This window comes from Chlorocebus sabaeus, chromosome 20 (genome assembly GCF_047675955.1).
Source record: "Chlorocebus sabaeus isolate Y175 chromosome 20, mChlSab1.0.hap1, whole genome shotgun sequence".
Lineage (NCBI taxonomy): Eukaryota > Metazoa > Chordata > Mammalia > Primates > Cercopithecidae > Chlorocebus > Chlorocebus sabaeus.
The window spans coordinates 58862983-58885453 of NC_132923.1; the positions used below are offsets into that span (position 1 = coordinate 58862983).

Here is a 22471-nt window from a genome sequence, read left to right on the forward strand (position 1 = left end):
GAGGATCCCTTGGGCCCAGTAGGTTGAGGCTTCAGTGAGGGGTTACTGTTGAGTATTAACTTTCCCAGAACAAATATAAAATGTGTATGTGTGTGCTATCATTGGGGTTCAAGTATATCTACACAGAATCTCTTTGGTAGTAAAATAAGGTTCTCATTTTGTAATCTTTGTAGTTTTTTTTTTTACTGTGAACTATGGTGCCTTATACTAATCAGATAAAAGATTATTATCTAGAACTATTTTATATAAAATTCCAGCTTTATGATTTTATCATTAAAGTTTTAATTTATTATTAAATTTACTATAATATCCATTGAAATGCATTATTTAATAATACTATTTCTTTATTAAGTAGACCACCAGAAATATCTAAGATGTGTAGATACTATGCAGCTATACCCAAGAGTAATAACATTTTCAAATAAATGTCTAGAAAATTAAATTTTTATATATATAATTACTAGAACATCATTCAAGAAAGTTGATCAAGAAATTTCTGTAACTTTAAAATTACAAATATTCCATTTTTAGATCCTTTTTTTTTTTTGAGTCAAGGTCTCACTCTGTCACCCAGGCTGGAATCCAGTGGCTCATTCATAGTTCACCATAGCCTTGATTTCCCAGGCTCAAGCAATCTTCTCACCTCAGCACCTGGGGAGCTTGGACTACAGGTCTGTGCCACCACACCTGACTAATTTTTGTATTTGTTTTTGTAGAAACATGGTTTCCACATGTTGCTCAAGCTGGTCTCAAACTCCTGGGCTCAAGGGATCTGCCTGCCTCAGCCTCCCAAAGTGCTGAGATTACAGGCATGAGCCACCATGCCTGGCCCATTTTTAAATCTTAAAATGAATCAGTGTATTCTTATTTCAATTTTACTTTTTATTGATAAATCTATTAATACCATAATAATACTTAACATTTTCGAAGAACTACTGTATATATAACAAACACCATTTTAAGTGCTTCCTAGATATTAACTCATTTAACCATTTAAGAAATAGGCATTTTAAAAAATCCAAGTCATTGTGGAAGTTAAAAAAAAAAAGAAGTAAGCGCTTTCATTTTTACCATTTTAAAAATCAAGAAACTGGCCGGGCGCGGTGGCTCAAGCTTGTAATCCCAGCACTTTGGGAGGCCGAGACGGGCGGATCACGAGATCAGGAGATCAAGACCATCCTGGCTAACACGGTGAAACCCCGTCTCTACTAAAAAAATACAAAAAACTAGCCAGGCGAGGTGGTGGGCGCCTGTAGTCCCAGCTACTCGGGAGGCTGAGGCAGGAGAATGGCCTAAACCCAGGAGGCGGAGCTTGCAGTGAGGTGAGATCTGGCCATTGCACTCCACCCTGGGCGACAGAGTGAGACTCCGTCTCAAAAAATAATAATAATAATAAAAATAAAAAAATAAAAAAAATTTTTTAAATCAAGAAACTAAGAGGTTTAATTAATTAACACAGCGAGAGATTAAAACAGTTGTCCATGGTTACACAGTTAGTAAATGGCTGATATCTGAATCTAGACAATCCGGCTCCACAATCCATGCTCTTAACCACCACACTACACACACACACACACACACACACAAAAATACACACACAAATACACACACACATACACTTAATAGGGCAAACTGCATATTCCACTGTAAACTATTATTCTGATATGCTCAAACACTTGAAAAACTGGACTGCTGAGGACAAGTTTACACTTATAATCAGTCCTGCACCCATGTCACTAAGTACCTTGCAGATTGAACTAACAGATGAAGGAAACTAGGTTCATTGAGTAATTATTTTGCATACTTATATATTAATAACAATTTATAAAAATAAAAATTTAAAGCATATTGGGTAAAATGCCCCAGAGTGGAAACTGGAAAACAGTATGGATTTTTTTTTGAGACAGTCTCACTTTGTTATCCAGGCTGGAGTGCAATGGTGCAATCTTGGCTCACTGCAACCTCCATCGCCTGGGTTCAAGTGATTCTTGTGCCTTAGCCTCCCAAGTAGCTGGGATTACAGGTGTGTGCCACCACAGTCAGCTAATTTTTGTATTTTTAGTAGAGATGGGATTTCACAATGTTGCCCAGGCTGGTTTCAAACTCCCAACCTCGGGTGATCTACCCACCTTGGCCTCCCAAAGTGCTGGGAATTACAGGCGTGAGCCACCATGCCTGGCCTAGACACATTTTATATATGGAATATATATACAACTGGAAAATCAGCCCTTCTATATGTAAAATCTCTTTGAATTTATAGTAATGAACCTTATCTAAAGCCAGCTAACTTCATTAATATTAATTGTAAGGTTAAAATATGTAGATTTACCATTTGCCGCCTTGCTTCTTCAAAAGCACGCTTCTCTTCTTCTAAACGTTTCCTTGCTTCCTCTTCAGCTTGCTTCTTTCGGTTTTCTTGTCTTTGTCGCTCCAGTTCTTCAAAAGTTAGTTTCAATTTTCCAGGAGAAAGTGATTCTTTTTTTGCTTCACTTTCTATTTCATCATCCTAAGAAAACATTATGAAAACCCACCTTTTATTCATAAAGGAAAATGCTAACTTAAACTGCCTTGATTTGTTTCTTAAAAAACAAACAAAAAAAACTTACCATAACTAATGAAAGACACTTTGCTTCCTTGAGAGATCGTCGTTGTTCATCATATCTTACTCTTTTATCTTCCTCATACTTGATCCTTTCTTTCTCTTCACGTTCTTTTTCTAGATCCTCAAAATTCTTTTTCATTTTTCCAGATGTTTTATATGATTTAACAGGTACCACAGTTATAAGTAGTGAATCATCTCCTTCCTATTTTATAAAATGAATAATTAGCATATTTCTTCTTAATCAAAATTGGGTTTCATGGGACTTTACCTCCATAATAAGTGAATTCCATTACATTGTCATCAATGTTATTATGAAGAACGATTACTTTTTACAGATTATTATTAAACATCTCCTACTCTAAATTCTTTGTGCATTGTGAGTTAATCTTAGTGAAATCCATTGCTGATGAGGTTCAAGAAGCATTCTATTTCCTAGAAGATGGAGTTAATACAGCTGTTAAGATAACGAAACTGCAGTGGCATTGCCTGAATTAAGCTATTTGTGCACTAATCCACAAAATGTGCATGTGAATGTACTGTAAATCAATTTGATGGTGGACAGATTGTTTAAACAAAAAAAATTTCTTCATATGATTTGTATCTCTAAGCTTTTAAATACTGAATGAAACTAGTATTTAGTGAGAAAAAAACACAGTTTTTCCAAGTGATTTATTAAACATATATATTATAGATAAAACTCTCTGGTATTTGATTGTATTGAACTATTTATTATTTAATTCATTTTAATTATATAATCTATTGTTACCTCTGACTTTTTTAAAAACTAAGAAGAGTTATGAAATGAAACACATGGTCCTGAGATAAAATTGCTCCCAATTTATGGGCTGTAGTTTTAGGCACACCATCAAATTGAAAGATTTTTAACTTATTCTGTTAGATGAAAGGGATGACTAAAATTTTTGTGGTTGTTGAACATTTCTTCATGGTAACAGATACTGCACTCTATACTATTATATAAAAACCAAAACATAAACTCTCAGGAACTCTGAGGAAAGAAGACAAATGATGAAAATAAAATTGCCTTTTTATAAATGTTAGCGTTCAGTAATCTCAGCTGTTAGTAACAGTTCAAAAAATACATTGTCTTGGCAGAGTATCTCAAACTGAGACTAATAAGTTTGTCTTTCTAACCTAACTATGAAAGCAAAACAAAACATACTTTTCTTTGAAACACTAAGCTATAGTGTTTGAAAGTGCAAAAGTATGCTCTTGCTTTGCAAAACATACTTTTTTGTTATTTCTATATTTATAATAAAAATAATAAAAGCCCTTTTAATTTTTTCTTACACTAAAAGATAATTTGTGAATCAGATAATTTTAGGTGAATGTTTCATTAAAGGAAATGTCTGTTTACCTCTGATGCTGATTCAGTTCCCGTATTGTTTATGTCCTCAATCTATTGAATGAGAATTTCATATCATTACATTACATCAGATTTCTACTTTTTGCTTTTAAACATACAACTGGAAAGTAATTTAGTTGTGACTTATAGTAAATTTTCAAATTTATAATTTTTGAAATATGTTTATATTGTTCTAAATTAGCCAAATATGTCCTTTATATTTGTTGTTGCATATTGATATCAATATCAATATCCAGAAAACGACATATTAAGAAAACAATCAGGCTGGGCGAGGTGGCTCATGCCTGTAATCCCAGCACTTTGGGAAGCCGAGGTGGGCAGATCACTTGAGCCTAAGAGTTCAAGACCAGCTTGGGCAACATGGCGAGATCCCTTCTCTACAAAAAGCACAAAAATTAGCTGGGCATGGTGGCATGCACCTGTGGTCCCAGCTACTCTAGAGGCTGAGACAGGAGGATCACTTGAGCCCAGGAGGTTAAGGCTGCAGTGAGCCATGTTCAAGCCACTGCACTCCAGTGTGGGTGACAGAGTGAGACCCTGTTTCAAGAAAAAAAAGAAAGAAAAACAGAAAAAATTGAGACAAAGCCTACCTTTGTAACCCAGAAACTGAATAACAGACCAAACTCTTATGACCAATCTGTTGAGCTTACAAGCAGCAATTATTAATTTAATTAGCAATTTAAACCAAGACACATAGAAACACTTCTCCATTCTTTGTCACTGCCCCATCAAAAGGAAAACCTATCCATTAGCAATCTAATACTTGTCATGATTATATTTTACAACATAAGTATAGGGCAAAAATAAAACTGATACAATGACAGTGCAGTGAAAGATGTAGGCTAGTTTATTTTTTTGAGACGGAGTCTCGTGCTGTCACCCAGGCTGGAGTGTAGTGGCATAGTCTCAGGTCACTGCAACTTCTGCATGCTGGGTTCAAGCAATTCTCCGGCCTCAGCCTCCTGAGTAGCTGGGACTACAGGTGCACACCATGACGCCTGGCTAATTTCTGTATGTTTAGTAGAGACAGGGTTTCACCATGTTGGCCAGGCTGGTCTCGAACTCCTGACCTCAAGTGATCCGCCCACCTCAGCCTCCCAAAGTGCTGGGATTACAGGCATGAGCCAGCGTGCCCAGCTGGGATAGAATAGTTTAGAAGGGGCCGGGCGCGGTGGCTCAAGCCTGTAATCCCAGCACTTTGGGAGGCGGAGACGGGTGGATCACGAGGTCAGGAGATCGAGACCATCCTGGCTAACACGGTGAAACCCCGTCTCTACTAAAAATTACAAAAAACTAGCCGGGCGAGGTGGCGGGCGCCTGTAGTCCCAGCTACTCTGGAGGCTGAGGCAGGAGAATGGCGTGAACCCGGGAGGCGGAGCTTGCAGTGAGCCGAGATCTGGCCACTGCACTCCAGCCTGGGCGACAGAGCAAGACTCCGTCTCAAAAAAAAAAAAAAAAAAAAAAAAAGAATAGTTTAGAAGGGAAAATAATTCTGATAGTCATGTTTTCTCTATATTTTGACTAGGTCAAAGTAGGAAAGCTCCTCATTTAAAAAGTGAGAGCTTGGCCAGGCACAATGGCTCAAAAAAAAAAGAAAGACTTCTCTTCCTAAAAGAATACTGACAACTCCTGTATTAATCATGTTAATCTCTCAATAAAAAGATCCAGGAGCCTGGACATGGTGGTTCATGCCTGTATTCCCCTAACTTTGAGAGGCCAAGGTGGGAGGATCTCTTGAGCCCAGGAGTTTGAGACGAGCCTGGGCAACAAAGTGAGACCCCATCTCTACAAAAAAATTTTTTTGGTAGATTTTTTTTTGTAGAGACAGCAGGGTCTTGCTGTGTTGCCCAGGCTTGAGTACAGTGGTGCAACCTTGGCTCACTACAACCTTCGCCTCCCGAGCTGAAGCGATCATCCTCCCACTGCAGCCTCCCAAGTAGCTGGGACTGCAGACATGCGCCACCATGCTCACTATTTTTTTTTTAATTTTTGTAGTGACAGGGTTTTACTATATTGCTCAGGCTGACCTTGAGCTCCTGGGCTCAAGCAATCCACCTGCTTCGGCCTCCCAAAGTGCTGGTATTACAGGTGTGAGCCACCACACCTGGCCAAGAAGTTTTTTAAAAATTAGCCAAGCATGGTGGCATGCATCTGTAGTCCCAGCTACTTAGGAGGCTGAGGTAGGAGAATTGCTTGAGCCCAGAAGGTTGAGGATGCAATGAGCTGTGATTGCACCACTGCACTCCAGCCTGGGCAAGAGAGCAAGACTCTGTCTTAAAAAAATAATAAAAATGAAAAGATCCAGGAGATACGGTGAAAAGCCAGACATTGAGAATATAGAAAAGAGAAATACTAAATTTATTAACTCAACTTTCTTTTATTGCTGCTGCTGCTACAACCTTCCCAAACCCAGGTTTTTTGTGTTGTTGTTGTTTGTTTTTGGTGCAGTGGCCTGATCATGAACCTCCTGGGTTCAAGCAATCCTCCCACTTTAGCCTCCCAAGTAGCTGGGACTATAGGCACCCACCACCACCTCCTGGCTAAGTTGTTTGTCTGTCTGTTTTTAAGAGCTGAGGTCTCACTATATTGTTACCCAGCCTGCTTCCGCGATCTCTATTAGCTTGTGGTAAAATAATAAAGTATGTTTGAAGATCTTTTTTGCTTTCTTCTTTGCTCACTTTAAACCATTACCAAAACAAGAAAACATTGGAGCATACTTTTTTTTTTTTCCAACAAACAAGGAAAAAGATAAATCTGTCTAAGTAGCCATGGTGTCAGTATATTCACAAAGACAAGATATTCAGAAGTTCAGTCATAGTGTTGACTTTCAGAAGACAACATTGAAGAGCCGCTTCCTATTTATTTTGCTTTATAAAAAATGAAACTCCTTTTGCTTCTTCCCAAATCAACTTCCTTCTCTTTTTCTTATCAACATCTCCTTCTTTTCCCTCAACAGTAACTTCTCTTTTTTCTAAGCTGATGGACTTTAACTTTGCTCATCAGGGTATCCTCAAAGATGAACAGATAATATCAAATCAAGTTTCTTCCCCAAATTGATTCTAACATCCACTATATCTACTATTAATCCCTACCCACCCCCCTACCATCTTTTTTTTTTTTTTTTTTTTTTTTTTTTTTTTAAGAGACAAGGTCTCTCTGTTGCTGGGTGGAAGTGCAGTGGAATGATCATAGCTCACTGCATCCTCAAACTCCTGGGCTCAAGCAGTCCTCCTGCCTCAGCCTCCCAAGGTGCTGGGATTACAGGCATGAGTCACCATGTCTAGCTCTCATTTTTAATTCATTATAAGATCCTAGAATCTCCAAATCTTGTAGGTCACCAAGACATTCAGCTACCCCCTGACTCAGGAATCCTTTTTATGGCATTCTTGCATATGGATTTATACAAATAAATTTTACAAACAAACATTCAAACTCTTCTTGACTACCTATGTCATACTTTACTCCTTATATTCAAAGATACATTAAATTATATTAGAGTGGAGTGGAAAATGTACTTAATTAGATTTGAAAATTAAACTTTACATATTTACAAGATAAAATTACTAGGCCAGGTACAGTGGCTCATGCCTATAATTACTTTGGGAGGCTAAGGTGGGCAGATCATCTGAGATCAGGAGTTCAAGACCAGTCTGGCCAACATGGTGAAACCCTGTCTCTACTAAAAATACAAAAAAATTAGCTGGGAGTGGTGGCATGTGCCTGTAGTCCCAGCTACTCGGGAGGCTGTGAGGCAGGATAATCACTTGAACCTGGGGAACAGAGGTTGCAGTGAGCCGAGATTTTGCCACTGCACTCCAGCCTGGGTGACAGAGCAAGACTCCGTCTCAATTTAAAAAAAAAAAAAAAAAAAAAAAAAAGGCCAGTGTGGTGACTCACACCTGTAATCCCAGCACTTTGGGAGTCCGAGGCAGGTAGATCACCAGAGGTCAGGAATTCAAGACCAACCTGGCCAACATGGCGAAACCCCGTCTCCACTAAAAATACAAAAATTAGCCAGGTGTGGTGGTGGGCACCTGTAACCCCTGCTACTCAGGAGGCTGAGACAGAATTGCTTCAAGCTGGGAGGTGGAGGTTGTAGTGAGCCAAGATTACACCATTGCACTCCAGCCTGGGCGACAAGAGCGAAACTGTCTCAAAAAAAAAAAAAAAAAAAAAAAAAAAAAAAAAAAAAAAAAGGCTACCCTGCTGGATTTCAGACTTGCATGGGCCCTGTAACCCCTTTGTTTTGGACAATTTCTCCCATTTGGAACTGCTGTATTTACCCAATACCTGTACCCCCTTTGCAAATCCAGGGTAAATACATTTCTTTAGTAAGTATGGCATATGCTTTGCTTTCATTGTCACTTTTCTTTTTCAGAAAGGTAATGGAAACTGAAGGGAGCATAGCAAAAAGACTGAAAGCACTTAATGTATGGCTTTAAAAGACCAGCTGATATGGTTTGGCTCTGTGTCCCCATCCAAATCTCATCTTGAATTGTACTCCCATAATTCCCACGTGTTGTGGGCAGGACCCGGTGGGAGATAATTTGAATCATGGGGATGGGGGTGGTTTCCCCCATACTGTTCTCGTGGTAGTGAATAAGTCTCATGAGATCTGATGGTTTTATCAGAGGTTTCCGCTTTTGCATCTTCTTCATTTTCTCTTGCCACTGCCATGTAAGAAGTGCCTTTCACCTCCCTCCATAATTCTGAGGCCTCCCCAGTCATGTGGAACTGTAAGTCCAATAAAACCTCTTTTATTTTCCAGTCTCGGGTATGTCTTTATCAGCAGCATGAAAACAGACCAGCATTTAAAAGTATTGTTATTAGAAGATTAGCATTTTGTTAGGTACTCATGGATAGTTTATATGTGACATTGCCTTACATCTTTGTAAAATCTTCTAACCTGTAAAGAAAAATAAGGAATGTAGACGGGGTGAGGAATGTGGATAGAATGGTAAGATTGTATATGACAGATATCATCTCACTATTCTACCTTAAAACAGGCATATTCTGCCCATATCCTTCTAGGCATCTGATGTTAAATGTTTTTCCTTCAGATCTTTTCAGGTTAGCTGCCTTTTTTTTTTCTTCTTTGAGACGGATCATACTCTGTCACCCAGGCTGGAGTCTAGTGGCATGATCTTGGCTCACTGCAACTTCCACCTTTCAGGCTCAAGCGAACCTCCTACCTCAGCCTTCTGAATAGCTGGGACTACAGGCACTTGCCACCATGCCCAGCTAATTTTTGTATTTTTTTGTAGAGACGGGATTTTGCCATGTTGCCGAAGCGATCCACCCACCTTGGCCTCCCAAAGTGCTGAGATTACAGATGTGAGCCACCATGCCCAGACGGTTAGCTGCTTTTTAATAGGTTTATGTTATATTAAAATATTTTAATTAGGCAACATACTGATTAGTTTTACTTTGCACAGTTAGTTTCAGAAACAAAGACGAACTTAATCTTTAGTGATACCTGCTCAGCCCTTTTTGCTAATTCACGCTGTATTTTCCTCTTTTCTAACATATCCTGCTCAATTCTGCGTTTTCGTTCCTCCTCCGTTCTCTTCCTTTGTTCCTCTTGTCTTTGTTTCTCCATTTCAGCAAATCTACCCTTAACAGTTCCTAAGAATATATGAAAAAAATGTTTAATAATTGGCTGTGTTTCTATTTTGCAATTTAATTTGCTATTTACCCCTCAAGCTTCTTACCTGTTAATTTTGGAACATAAGCCTTTTCTACCTTAGAAGATACGTCTTCCTCATCATCAGAAGCAAGCATTTCTTTAATCTAGATGGTTAAATAAATTAATGTGAGCACATGTCCAAAAATTAGACTAAATCATATTATATGCAGAGTTTAAATTAGGTTACAAATACAGAAAAGTATTTTAGTTATAGTTCATATGAAATGTGGTTAATGTGAATAAATACAATTTAAATTAAAAAAATGAAAACAAGTATTTTCACGAGAATAAAGTAAAATACAGTAACCTCCTGCTTTCTCCTGTTCCATTCTCTCTCTCTAATATATTGTTCTTTTCTTCTTTGCTTTTCGTCTCTAGATCTCCTTTGATTTCTTTCTTCCCTGGCTCTCTGCATGGCTTCAAACTTATCCTTTACATCACCCTTGCCAAGTTTTGGTACATAGGTTTTTGGGACAGGTTTAGATGAAGAAAGCAGAATCTTCATTAGAAGAAAATAAAGAAAAGAAAGTTAACGAAAAAGATAGGAAGAAATTAGGTAAAGATAGATAAGAATAAGCAATATAAAAAATATATACTGAAACATAAAATAGAAATGTGTTTGAACGCTTTATTTGACTATCACATCCTGAATAGATACTTTCTAAAACCTATGAAAAATGACATTACAGAAAATATGAGAGTAGAAATTTCACTGTTATATAGTAATGAAATCCCATTTTGTGGGTAGCATTCCACCGAAGCTGAAAGCCAGTAAAATATAAAAATCAAATTCTGAATTCTAATTAAAAACTGTCTTTTATTGTCTAACTCCATTATTAAAGATTCAGATTTGATATCACTTGCTAAAAAGGTACCCAAACTAATTTCAGTAAATTTGGTGAAGTTGAAAACAAAGCAAAAGTTTAGGCTTTAAAGTTTAGAGGCTAATGCACGTTTTACACCCTTCCTGGTTTCTATATCTAATATAAGCAAAACTGAAGGCCAGTCCTTTAGTCCTTATTTGTGGCTGAGGTACACCATGGTCTGTGGGCACAAGCTGTGATTTATATTGTTACTATTACTTCCCATCTATAACTTCCTTAAACCACATTAAAAATGTGTAAGAAGGCTATATCATTCTATATAGGGTGGGCTGTAAGAGCAATTCCATATGGCAAGAGAGCTTCACAAAGAACGGGAATCTGGTAGAAGACTGAAGAAATGATTTCCTCCACTCTATAACCAGGAAAGCAAATTAGTTTCACCACTTTGAAAATTAAGCTGATTTCTAAATGAAATTTCAGTAAATAAAATGTGTGCCTCAGAACACCAAACCCTTTTTCCTAGTGATAATGACAATTGCTTAATTAATCTGTGGCACATCCAGCCTGTATTTTGTAATCTATTATGTGTCATTGGTCATTTAAGGGTTAATTTTATAATTCTGAGGTGTCAGCAACTGAACTCTTCTTACCACAGCTCTCAGTATCTACAGTCAAGAACCAGAAAAAAGCTAAAAATTAAAAATATACATAAGGCACTAAAAAGATTCCTTACCTAAGAGGGAATTATTCTTTCTCCTGTGAGTATAGGTCAAACTTTGTTTTAATACTAAAATAATACTTTCTAAGAGTTATCAAGAACAAAACATTTAAAATTCTACTCAGAATGCTAGCTATCACATCCACTTCACTATCATTCACAAATTTAGTACTCATGCTTTGTAGAATTTCCTAGAACCCAAATGAAAATACTAGCCCAAGATCAGCTGGTAAATTGTATCTCTTCTTGTTTTACATCTTGCCATTATGTTATTAATTATGAACTCCTAAATATGACCTTTCCACCAAATGATTGTCCTTTTAGCAATTCTACAGTCAACTCTACATTTCCCTGTTTTATTTTTATTTTTTTACTTTTGAGACTTACCTCAGCCTTTTGGGAAATATCATTCATGTTTGCTCTATGTGGTCTTGGGCTGATTATGAAGCTCTGTAAATATTTGCACCTGAAAAAATTTATATTGGATAATAAATTTTAATTTATTTGTAATATATTATGTATTTTTATAAATAGAAATAGCAATTAATTGCCCCTCAAAAAATACTGACATAATCCAAGCAAGTAATAAATTGTGATAACCTTTAGCTCTTTTTCCCAAGATTCATGGTATAGAAAATATAAGGTACATGATAGTAAAAGTTCCCTGAAAGTTTTTGATCCAGAATAGCTTGATGAACATATTAAGTTCACTTGAAAAGAATGTGTATTCAGCAATTATTGAGTGTATTACTCTATAAATATTAACTAGCTGAAGGTAGCGGATCATGTTTTAGATCTGTATTTTTACTAATTTTTGGCTAGTTCTATCAATCTTCAACTATGTAGTTTTTTTTTTTTTTTTTTTTTTTGAGATGGAGTCTCACTCTGTTGCCCAGGCTGGAGTGCAGTGATGCACTCGCAGCTCACTGCAACATCTGCATGCCAGGTTCAAGCAATTCTCCTGCCTCAGCCTCCCAAGTAGCTGGGATTACAGGCCCACGTCACCATGCCTGGCTAAATTTTGTATTTTTAGTAGAGACAGGGTTTCACCATGTTGGCCAGGCTTGTCTTGAACTTCTGACCTCAAGTGATACACCCAACTCGGCCTCCCAAAGTGCTAGGATTACAGGCGTGAGCCACTACGCCCAGACAGAATTTTTTTTTTTCTCGCTTTAATTCTGTTGTTTTTGTTTCATGTAATTTCAGGTTTAATCACACACACATTATGATTATATTTTCTTTTTTAATTGACCCTTTCAGCAGTATATTTTTTGTTATGGAGACAGTCTCACTCTGTTGCCCCAGGGTGAAGTGCAGTGGCACAATCTCAGCTCACTGCAATCTCCGCCTCCCAGGTTTAAGCGATTCTCCTGCCTCAGCCTCCTAAATAGTTGGGATTACAGGCAGCACATCCTCACGCCCAGCTAATTTTTTGTGTGTTTTTAGTAGAGACAGGGTTTCCCCATGTTGGTCAGGCTGGTCTTGAACTCCTGACCTCAAGTGATTCGCCTGCCTTGGCCTCCCAAAATGCTGGGATTACAGGTGTGAACCACTGTGCCCAGCCAACTGGTAAGAAATTTCTTTCTTCTTACCTCATTGTCTTAAACTTATATTAAAATAGTCACACCAACTTTATTTTCTTTTCTTTACTTTTTTTTTTTTTGGTGGTGGAGGATGAAGTCTCGCTCTGTCGCCCAAGCTGGAGTGCAGTGATACCATCTCGGCTCACTGCAAGCTCTGCCACCTGGGTTCACGCCATTCTCCCACCTCAGCCTCCCGAGTAGTTAGGACTACAGGCACATGCCGCCATGCCCGGCTAATTTTTTGTATTTTTAGTAGAGATGGGGTTTCACCGTGTTAGCCAGGATGGTCTTGATCTCCTGACCTCATGATCCGCCCGCCTCAGCCTCCCAAAGTGCTGGGATTACAAGCGTGAGCCACCATGCCCGGCCACCAACTTTCTTCTTATTTATTCATTTATTTTTTAGAGACAGCATCTCACTGTGTCACCCAGGCTGAAGTACTGTGGCACAATGACAGCTCACTGCGCCCTTGAACTCCTGGGCTCAAGTGATCCTCCTTCCTCAGCCTCCCAAGTAGCTGGGACTACAGGCATGCACCACCATGCCCAGCTCTTTTTTTTTTCTCCTATAGAGATGGGGTCTCACTGTGTTGCTTAGACTGGTTTTGAAACCCTGGGCTCAAGCGACTCTCCCACCTTGGCCTCCAAAAGTGCTAGGATTGCATCCGTGAGCCACTACACCTGGCCCCCAATTTTCTTAGGTTTACAGTTTGCATGGTATATAATTTTCTAGCTATTTACTTTGATTCTATCTATGTTTCTATATGTAAAGTATATGTCTTGGACACAGCATATGATTGGACCTTGCTTTTTACAAAAATCAATTCTGATAAAATCTGGGTTTTCTTTTTCACTTTCTTTTTCTTTTTTTTTTTTTTTGAGACATAGTTTAGCTCTTGTTGCCCAGGCTGGAGTGCAGTTGCACGATCTCAGCTCACTGCAACCTCTGCTTTCCAGTTTCAAGCAATTCTCCTGCCTCAGCCTCCTGAGTAGCTGGGATTACAGGCTCCCGCCACCACATCCAGCTAATTTTTGTGTTTTTAGTAGAGATGGGGTTTCACCATGTTGGCTAGGCTGGTCTCAAACTCCTGACCTTGTGATCCACCCACCTAGGCCTCCCAAAGTGCTGGGATTACAAGCGTGAGCCACTGTGCCTGGCCTATAATCTGCTTTTTTAATTGCAGCATTTAGTTCATTAACATTTAATGTAATTATTAACATAAATGAGTTTAGGCCTATCATTTAAATGTTTATTTTAGGTTTGTTTTATCTTGTTTTGTTTTTTTCTTTTGGAATTTTCTAGCCAACTTTTTTTTTTAAATAGAGTTTATTTTAGGTTCACAGCAAAATTGAGTAGAAGATAGAGATTTCCTGTATATTTCCTGTCCCTGCACATGCTTAGTCACCCCCATTATCAACACTGGATAACCCCATTATTACCACCCATTGGAGTGGTACATTTGTTATAAATGATGAACCTAAACTGACACATCATTATCACCCAGAGTCCATAGTTTACATTAGAGTTTACTTTAAATGTACATTCTGTGGGTTTTGAGCAACTGTACAATGACATGTGTCCATCATTATAGTATTGTACAGAGCAGTTTCCCGGACCTAAAAGTCCTCTTTACTCCACTTGCTTATGCTTTTCTCCCCCATCATTCCTGGTAACCATGATCTTTTTACTGTCTCCAAAGTTTTGCCTTTTCCAGAATGTCATACAGTTGGAACCACACAGTATGTAACCTTTTCATATTGACTTTTTTCACATGGTTATGTGCATTTCAGTTTCCTCTGTTTTTCAGGGCTTGATAGATCATTTCTTTTTAGCACTGAATAATACTCTATTACCTGCATGTACCACAGTTTATCCATTCACCTACCAAATGACATCTTGGTTGTTTCCAAGTTTTGGTGTTTATGAATAAAGTTGACATAAATATCTGTATGCAGGTTCTTGTGGACCATGATTACTGGAGTATATGGTAAGAGCATGTTTAGTATTACAAGAAACCACCATGTAGCTTACCATTTTGCATTCCCACCAGCAATGAATGAGAGTTCATATTGTTCCACATCCTCACCAGCATTTGATGTTGTCAGTGTTCTGAATTTGTTTGGCCATTCTAATAGATGTGGAGTGGTATTTCATTTTTATTTTTATTTTTATTTTATTTTATTTTATTTTTTTGAGACGGAGTCTCGCTCTGTCGCCCAGGCTGGAGTGCAGTGGCTGGATCTCAGCTCACTGCAAGCTCCGCCTCCCGGGTTCACGCCATTCTCCTGCCTCAGCCTCCCGAGTAGCTGGGACTACAGGCGCCCGCCACCTTGCCCGGCTAGTTTTTTTTTTTTTGTATTTTTTAGTAGAGACGGGGTTTCACCGGGTTAGCCAGGATGGTCTTGATCTCCTGACCTCGTGATCCGCCCGTCTCGGCCTCCCAAAGTGCTGGGATTACAGGCTTGAGCCACCGCGCCCGGCCTGTCATTTTTATTTACATTTCCTTGAATATATATTAAATGAATAAATATTAAATTAGAATTATATTAAATAATATATTAAAGCACCTTTTCATATGCTTATTTGCCATCTGTATATCTTCTTCAGTGAGATGACTCCTAAGATCTTTGGTCCATTTTTTTAAATTATTATTTTTTTTGAGATGGAATCTTGTGCTGTTGCCCAGGCTAGAGTGCAGTGATATGATCTTGGCTCACTGCAACCTCCACCTCCCGGGTTCAAGCAATTCTCCTGTCTCAGCCTCCCTAATAGCTGGGACTACAGGCGCCTGCCACCATGCCCGGCTAATTTTTGTATTTTTAGTAGAGATGGGGTTTCACTATATTGGTCAGGCTGGTCTCAAACTCCTGACCTCACGTGATCCGCCCACCTCGGCCTCCCAAAGTGCTGGGATTACAGGCCTGAGCCACTGTGCCCAGCCCTTTGGTCCATTTTTTAATTGGGTGGTTTGTATTATTATTACAGAGTTGTAAGAGTTCTTTGTATATTTTGGATAACAGTCCTTTATCTGATTTTGTCTCTTGCAAATATTTTCTCCAAGTCTATGGCTTATCTTTTAATTCTTTTCATAGTGTCTTTTGCAGAACAGAATTTTTAATTTTAATGAAGTCCAGCTTATCAATTCTTTCTTTCACGAATTGTGACTTTGGTATCATAGCTAAAAAATCAATTCCAAATGTGAGGTCATCTAGATTTCTGCCTATGTTTTCTTCTAGGACTTTGATAGTTCTATGCTGTAAGTCTGTGATTCATTTTGAGTTAATTTTTGTGAAGAATGTAAGGTCTGTTTCTAGATTCGGTTTTTTGCAAGTAGATGTCCAGTTGTTCCAGAACCATTTGTTGAAAATAATCTTTACTTTATTGCCTTTGCTCCTTTGTCAAAGATCAGTTGATTATACTTATATGGGTTTATTTCTGGGTTCTCTATTCGGTTCCATTGATCTTTTTCTTTATTATTTCACCAACACTGCACTATATCAATTATTGTAGGTTTATAGGATGTCTTAAAGTTGAGTAGTGTTACTCCTCCAGCTTTGTTCTTCTCCTTCAACACTGTGTTGGCTATTCCAAGTCTTTTCCCTTTCATATAAACTTTAGAATCCATTTGTCAATATCCACAAAATAATGTGCTGGGATTTTGATTGGGATTGCACTGAATCTGTAGATGGATCTAGGGAGAATTAATATCTTAATAATGTTAAGTCTTCTGATCCATGAACACAGTATGTCCCTCCCATTATATACATATTCTGTAATTTCTCAGAAATGTTTTGTAGTTTTCAATGTGCAGATCTTCCACATCTTTTGTCAGTTATCCCTAAATAATTTCATATTTGTTTATACTACTGTAAATGGTGTTTTTAATATTTAAATTAATGATTGTTGGTAGTACATGTTGAGTATCCCTTATCTGAAATGCTTGGGACTACAAATGTTTCAGATTTCCCTTTTTTTTTTTTTTTTTTTTTCTTTTTTGAGACAGAGTCTCACTCTGTTGCCCAGGCTGGAGCGCAATGGTGTGATCTCGGCTCAAGGGAACCTCTGCCTCCCGGGTTCAAGGAATTCTCCTGCCTCAGCCTCCTGAGTAGCTGGGACTACAGGTGCGTGCCACCACGTCCAGCTAATTTTTGTATTTTTAGTAGACACGGGGTTTCACCATGTTGGTCAGGCTGGTCTCGAACTCCTGACCTCCTGATCTGCCCGCCTTGGCCTCCCAAAGTGCTGGGATTACAGGCGTGAGCCACTGTGCCTGGCCTCAGATATCAGGGGTTTTTTTGGATATATATATATATATCTCAGGTTATCTTGGGGATAGGACCCACGTCTAACAATGAAATTCATTTATGTTCCATATACACCTTATACATATAGCCTGAAGGTAGTTTTATAGAATATTTTAAATAACTTTTGCATGAAGCAAAGTTTTTGTTGTTGTTGTTGTTGTTTTGTTTTGTTTTGTTTTTGAGATGGAGTCTTGCTCTTGTCGCCCAGGCTGGAGTGCAATGGCACGATCTCAGCTCACTGCAACCTCCGCCTCCCAGGTTCAAGCAATTCTCCTACCTCAGCCTCCCAAGTAGCTGGGATTACAGTTGTCCTTCACCATGCTTGGCTAACTTTTGTATTTTTAGTAGAGACAGGGTTTCACTACCAATACCAGTTGGCCAGGCTGGTATTGAACTCCTGACCTCAGGTGATCCACCTGCCTTGGCCTCTGAAAGTGTTGGGATTACAGGCGTGAGCCATTTTGCCCAGCCAAAGCAAAGTTTTGACTGTGATCTGTCACATGAGGTCAAGTGTGGAATTTTCCACTTGTGGCATCATGTCAGTACTCCAAAGGTTTCAGATTTTGGAGCATTTGGATTTCAGATTCTCAGATTACAGATGTTCAACCTGTATACAGAAGTATAATTTGGGGGCCAGGTGCTGTAGCTTGTGCCTTTAATCCCAACCAACAATTTGGGAGGCTGAGGCAGGGGGGTTGCTTGAGGCTAGGAATTCAAGAACAATCTGGGCAACATAATAGACCCCATCTCTACAAAAAATTTAAAAACTAGCCAGGCCTGGTGGTGTGTGTCTATAGTTTTGGCCACTTGGGAAACAGGCAGGAGGATCTCTTGAGCCCAGGAACTCAAAGTTACAGTAAGCTATGATCATACCACCGTACTCCAGGCTGGGTGACAGAGCAAGTCCTTATTTCTAAAAGAAAAAAAATAAAATTAAAAAATACAATTTTTGCATTCTGGTTTTATATCCTGCAACCCTGCTAAAATAACTTATTAGTTGTTTTTTTTTCTTTTTTTTTTCTTTTTTTTTTTGAGACAGTCTCACTCTGTCACCCAGGCTGGAGTGCAATGGCACAGTTACAGCTCACTGCAACCTCCACCTCTCAGGTTCAAGTGATTCACCTGCCTCAGCCTCCCAAGTAGCTGGGACTACAGGCATGACTCACAACACCCAGCTAATTTTTACATTTTTAGTAGAGACGGGGTTTCACTACGTTGGCCAGGCTGGTCTCGGACTCCTGACCTTGTGATGTGCCTGCCTTGGCCTCCCAAAGTGCTGGGATTACAGACGTGAGCCACTGAGCCCAGCCTAATAACTTACTAGTTCTATTGGCTTTTTCATAGATTCCATCAGATTTTCTACATACGTAGACGATCACATCATCTGTAAGCACAGTTCTACTTTTTCCTTTCCAGTCTGGATGCCTTTTATTTCTTTTTCTGGCTTGACTGTCCTAGCTAGAACCTCCAGTACAATGTTAAATAGAAGTGGTAAGAGTAGATATCTTTGTCTTGTTCCTGATCTTAGGAGAAATATGTCCAGTCTTTCACTGTTAAGTGAGATGTTAGCTGTAGGCTTTTCTTACATGCCCTTTATCAGACTAAGTTTGCTGGAGTAATTATCAGTAACAGATGTTGGATTTTATCTAATGTTTTTTCTGTGTCTATTGAGTTAATCATATGGTTTTTATTTTTAATTTATTAATATGGTGAGTTACATTAACTGATTTTCAAGTGTTAAATCAACCTTACATTCCTAGGATAATTCTCAATCGGTTATAATGCATTATCCTCTTAATATATTGCTGGAATCAATTTGATAAAATTTTGTTAACGTTTTGCATCTGTGTTTATGAGAAATTATTGGTTGTATAAGTTATCTTTTCTTGTGATGTCTGCTTTTGCTAACAGAGTAATATTGCCTTCATAGAATGAGTTGGGAATTATTTCTTTAGTTTTCTGGAAAACTTTAGTTCATGTAGGATTTAGTATTATTTTTTCCCTAAATATTTGCAAGAACTCCCCAGTGAAGCCATGTGGAACTGAAGTTTTCTTGGTGGGAAGGAGACAAATATAATGGGGGAGAGGATGGGACATGATTCCCTATAATTATTAATAAGATCCTAACTTTTCTTGTTTAGTAGGTCTGTCAGTGCTTATGACATTATTAAAAATAAAGGAGTAAATTAAAGAAATCCGTACATACATGAGTGTGTCATGAACTAAGGTTTATGAGTAACCTAATTTTATGTGCCTCAGATAAAAATAATAAATAGCACTAGTCCTGTTGTCTTACTTGAGCCATTATATCATATCTAGAGTTACCTATTAAATATTTTATTTATTGAGATATAGTTTTGCCCTTGTTGCCCAGGCTGGAGTGCAATGGTGTGATCTTGGCTCATTGCAACTTCTGTCTCCTGGGTTCAAGCGATTCTTCTGCCTCAGCCTCCCAAGTAGCTGGGATTACAGGCATACACCACCATGCCCGGCGAATTTTGTATTTTTAGTAGAGACAGGGTTTCACCATGTTGGCCAGGCTGGTCTTGAACTCCTGACTTCAAGTGATCCACCCGCCTTTGCCTCCCAAAGTTTTGGGATTACAGGCATGAGCCACCATGCCTGGTCTGATATTTCTTCTTATATAACCAACAAAACCTACCCTTCATTCTCATGGCTTCTCAAACCTTGTGGTTATTTTTGATTCATTCTTCTATATCTTCTAGATTTTAATAGATTGTCAAGATCTATGAATGTTGCTTTCAAACTTCTCTTACATATTACTTCATATTTCCATGGCCTCCATACTAATACAGACCTTCATCACCTCACATTTGGATTACCAAAATTTGGTAATCAGACCTAAATCCAAATTTCAGATCTGTTAACTGCTTAGTCAGGATTAGATAAGATAGCATTATATGAAGAACCCTGGAATAATAACTAACATTAGTAGATATCAATAACTTTGATTAATTTTACTACTATTCATCTCCCCTACTAGAATTTACTCTATTTAGGAAAAAACCTATCTTTCCCTTGCCAGTGAGCATATATAATGTATTACTTACACAATTTTTTATTTTTAAAAATAGGTGCCAGGTGTGGTGGCTCACGCCTGTAATCCCAGCACTTTGGGAGGCCGACGCGGGCAGATCACCAGAGTTCGGGTGTTCAAGACCAGCCTGACCAACACGGAGAAACCCCATCTCTACTAAAAATACAGAATTAGCCAGGAGTGGTGGCACATGCCTGTAATCCCAGCTACTCAGGAGGCTGAGGCAGGAGAATTGCTTGAACCCAGGAGGCAGAGGTTGCTGTAAGCTGAGATCGCACCATTGCACTCCAGCCTGGGCAACAAGAGTGAAACTCTGTCTCAAAAAAAAAAAAAAAAAATTGAGGCAGGGGAAGGTTGGAGGTGGGTGCAGTGGCTCACACCTGTAATCCCAACACTTTGGGAGGCTGAGGTGGGAGAATCCCTTGAGCCCAGAGTTACAGACCAGCTTGGGCAACATAGCGAGACCCATCTCTACTGAAAATTTAAAAATTTGCAAGTGTCGTGGCACATGCTTATAGTCCCAGCTATTTGGGACACTGAAGCAGGAAGATTGCTTGAGCCCAGGAGTTCAAAGTTGCAGTGAGCTATGATCATGCTACTGCACTTCAGCCTGGGCCACAAAGCGTGAGACCATCTTAAAAAAAAATAGAGACGAGGGGTCTCGCTCTGTTGCCCAGGCTGGTCTCGAACTCCTGACCTCAAGTGATCCTCCCACCTCAGCTTCCCAAAGTTCTGGGATTACAGGCATGAGCAACCATACCTGAGCCTCTTGTGCAGTTTTTTAGAGTAATACTAAAGGGTATGAGGAAAACTTGGAATCATGGGATCATAAGAACTGATAATTTTAGGTCAATTAATTGGCCAGAGAGGACTTCAAAAGCCTTATTTATTTATTTATTTTGGTGAAATGAAAGAAAATTGGGTGGCTTGCTAACAGTGAAGAATTAATCAAGAATAGTCCTAGAAAATAAATGAATCAGCTAGCCCTTTTCATTTGATTTCTTTTAAATCCTCAAATTATATCTTGACTTACAGATTTAGAACAAAATAAAATTGATTTTAAAAATTTACTATGAATAAAACCATTTAAAATAGTTTTTTAAAATGTCAGCTCAGTATTCTGAGCTCTCATTTTTAAACTCAGTGAAAATTGGAACAGCACTATCCTTAACTTTTTTGGTTAAAATATAAGCAAGTGATCCTGTACTCAAAGTTTGCTCTGTTCTGCCTTTTGAGGATAAAAAGTTGTAGCAAAATAAGTTCATGACCTTTTTGTGTTATGGAATTGCACTTAAGGTACAGATTACAAACCAATAGGACTCACATTTCTTAAATGTTTTTATACTGGAGAAAAAAACTTCATAATTACATAGACACTGTAAATACATACAAGATTCCTTTATTGTTAATTAAAAAGGAAGTATGACACTGCCTTGGTAGAAACAACTATGCATTTCAATTGCTAACTCATTTGCCTATCTGTGTTAACACAAGGACAAAGGTATGAATTGGACTCTGGCCTATTAACTTCACAGGAAAACTCTGTTCCCTAGTCATTAATTGTATTGTCCTATCTAAACCCATTATTTCACTAATACATTCTTTAGTCACAAAACATGAATAAAATTAATGATGAAGATAATCCAAGTTAACATTTGCTGAGTCTTTACTGTTTGCCTGGTAATGTGCCAAGTAGTTAACAAGCATTGTCATTTATTTCCTACAACAGGGCTTCAAGGTAAATACTATTATCAAATCTTCTCTCAAAATCATTTCCAGGCCAGGTGTTATGGCTCAAACTTGTAATCCAGGCTGAGTTGAGGCAGAAGAATCACTCGAGGCCAGGAGTTGGAGATCAGCCTGGGCAACATAGCAAGACCCCATCTCTACAATTAAAAAAAATAATAATAATCTGGGTGTGGTGGCATGTCCCTGTAGTCCCAGCTACTTGGGAGGCTGAGGCAAGAGGATCACTTGAGCCCATGAGTTCAAGGTGGCAGTGAGCTATGATTGAACCACTGCACTACACCTTGTGCAACAGAGTAAGACCCTATCTCAAAACAGAAAGCAAACAAACAAAAAACAATTTTAGAACAAATGACATATACAGGTTCAACATTATTACAACTTTTCATAAACCCCCTCATAAAAATTCCAAACCTATATATATTTTAAATTTTGATATTAATACAAAAATAATTTGAAATCTCCCAAAATACTCTACTAGAACTTTTGGTGCTTAATAACCTTTGTAGAAAATATTCAGTTATATCCTCATGATAATTATCTAGTTAACTGTTGATTTTTTCATG

The 22471-nt window shown here is 38.4% G+C and overlaps 1 protein-coding gene across 4 annotated transcripts in view; it reads right to left on the reverse strand.

Moving 5' to 3' along the window:
- Positions 1–22471, reverse strand: part of NEXN (nexilin F-actin binding protein) — a 56370-nt gene that overhangs the window by 19019 nt on the left and 14880 nt on the right. For 2 of the 4 annotated variants that reach the window (XM_007978214.3, XM_007978211.3), the window contains exons 2-7: positions 11602–11680; positions 9698–9776; positions 9463–9611; positions 3978–4019; positions 2607–2804; positions 2330–2506 (exon numbers count right to left, since the gene is read on the reverse strand). In XM_007978214.3, coding sequence (XP_007976405.2) covers positions 2330–2506; positions 2607–2804; positions 3978–4019; positions 9463–9611; positions 9698–9776; positions 11602–11628 — 672 coding nt within the window. In that variant the 5' untranslated portion in view covers positions 11629–11680. Of the gene's footprint in view, positions 1–2329; positions 2507–2606; positions 2805–3977; positions 4020–9462; positions 9612–9697; positions 9777–9979; positions 10193–11601; positions 11681–22471 lie in introns of those variants that run through there. The other 2 variants (XM_038002154.2, XM_038002145.2) reach the window with 2 other exon arrangements.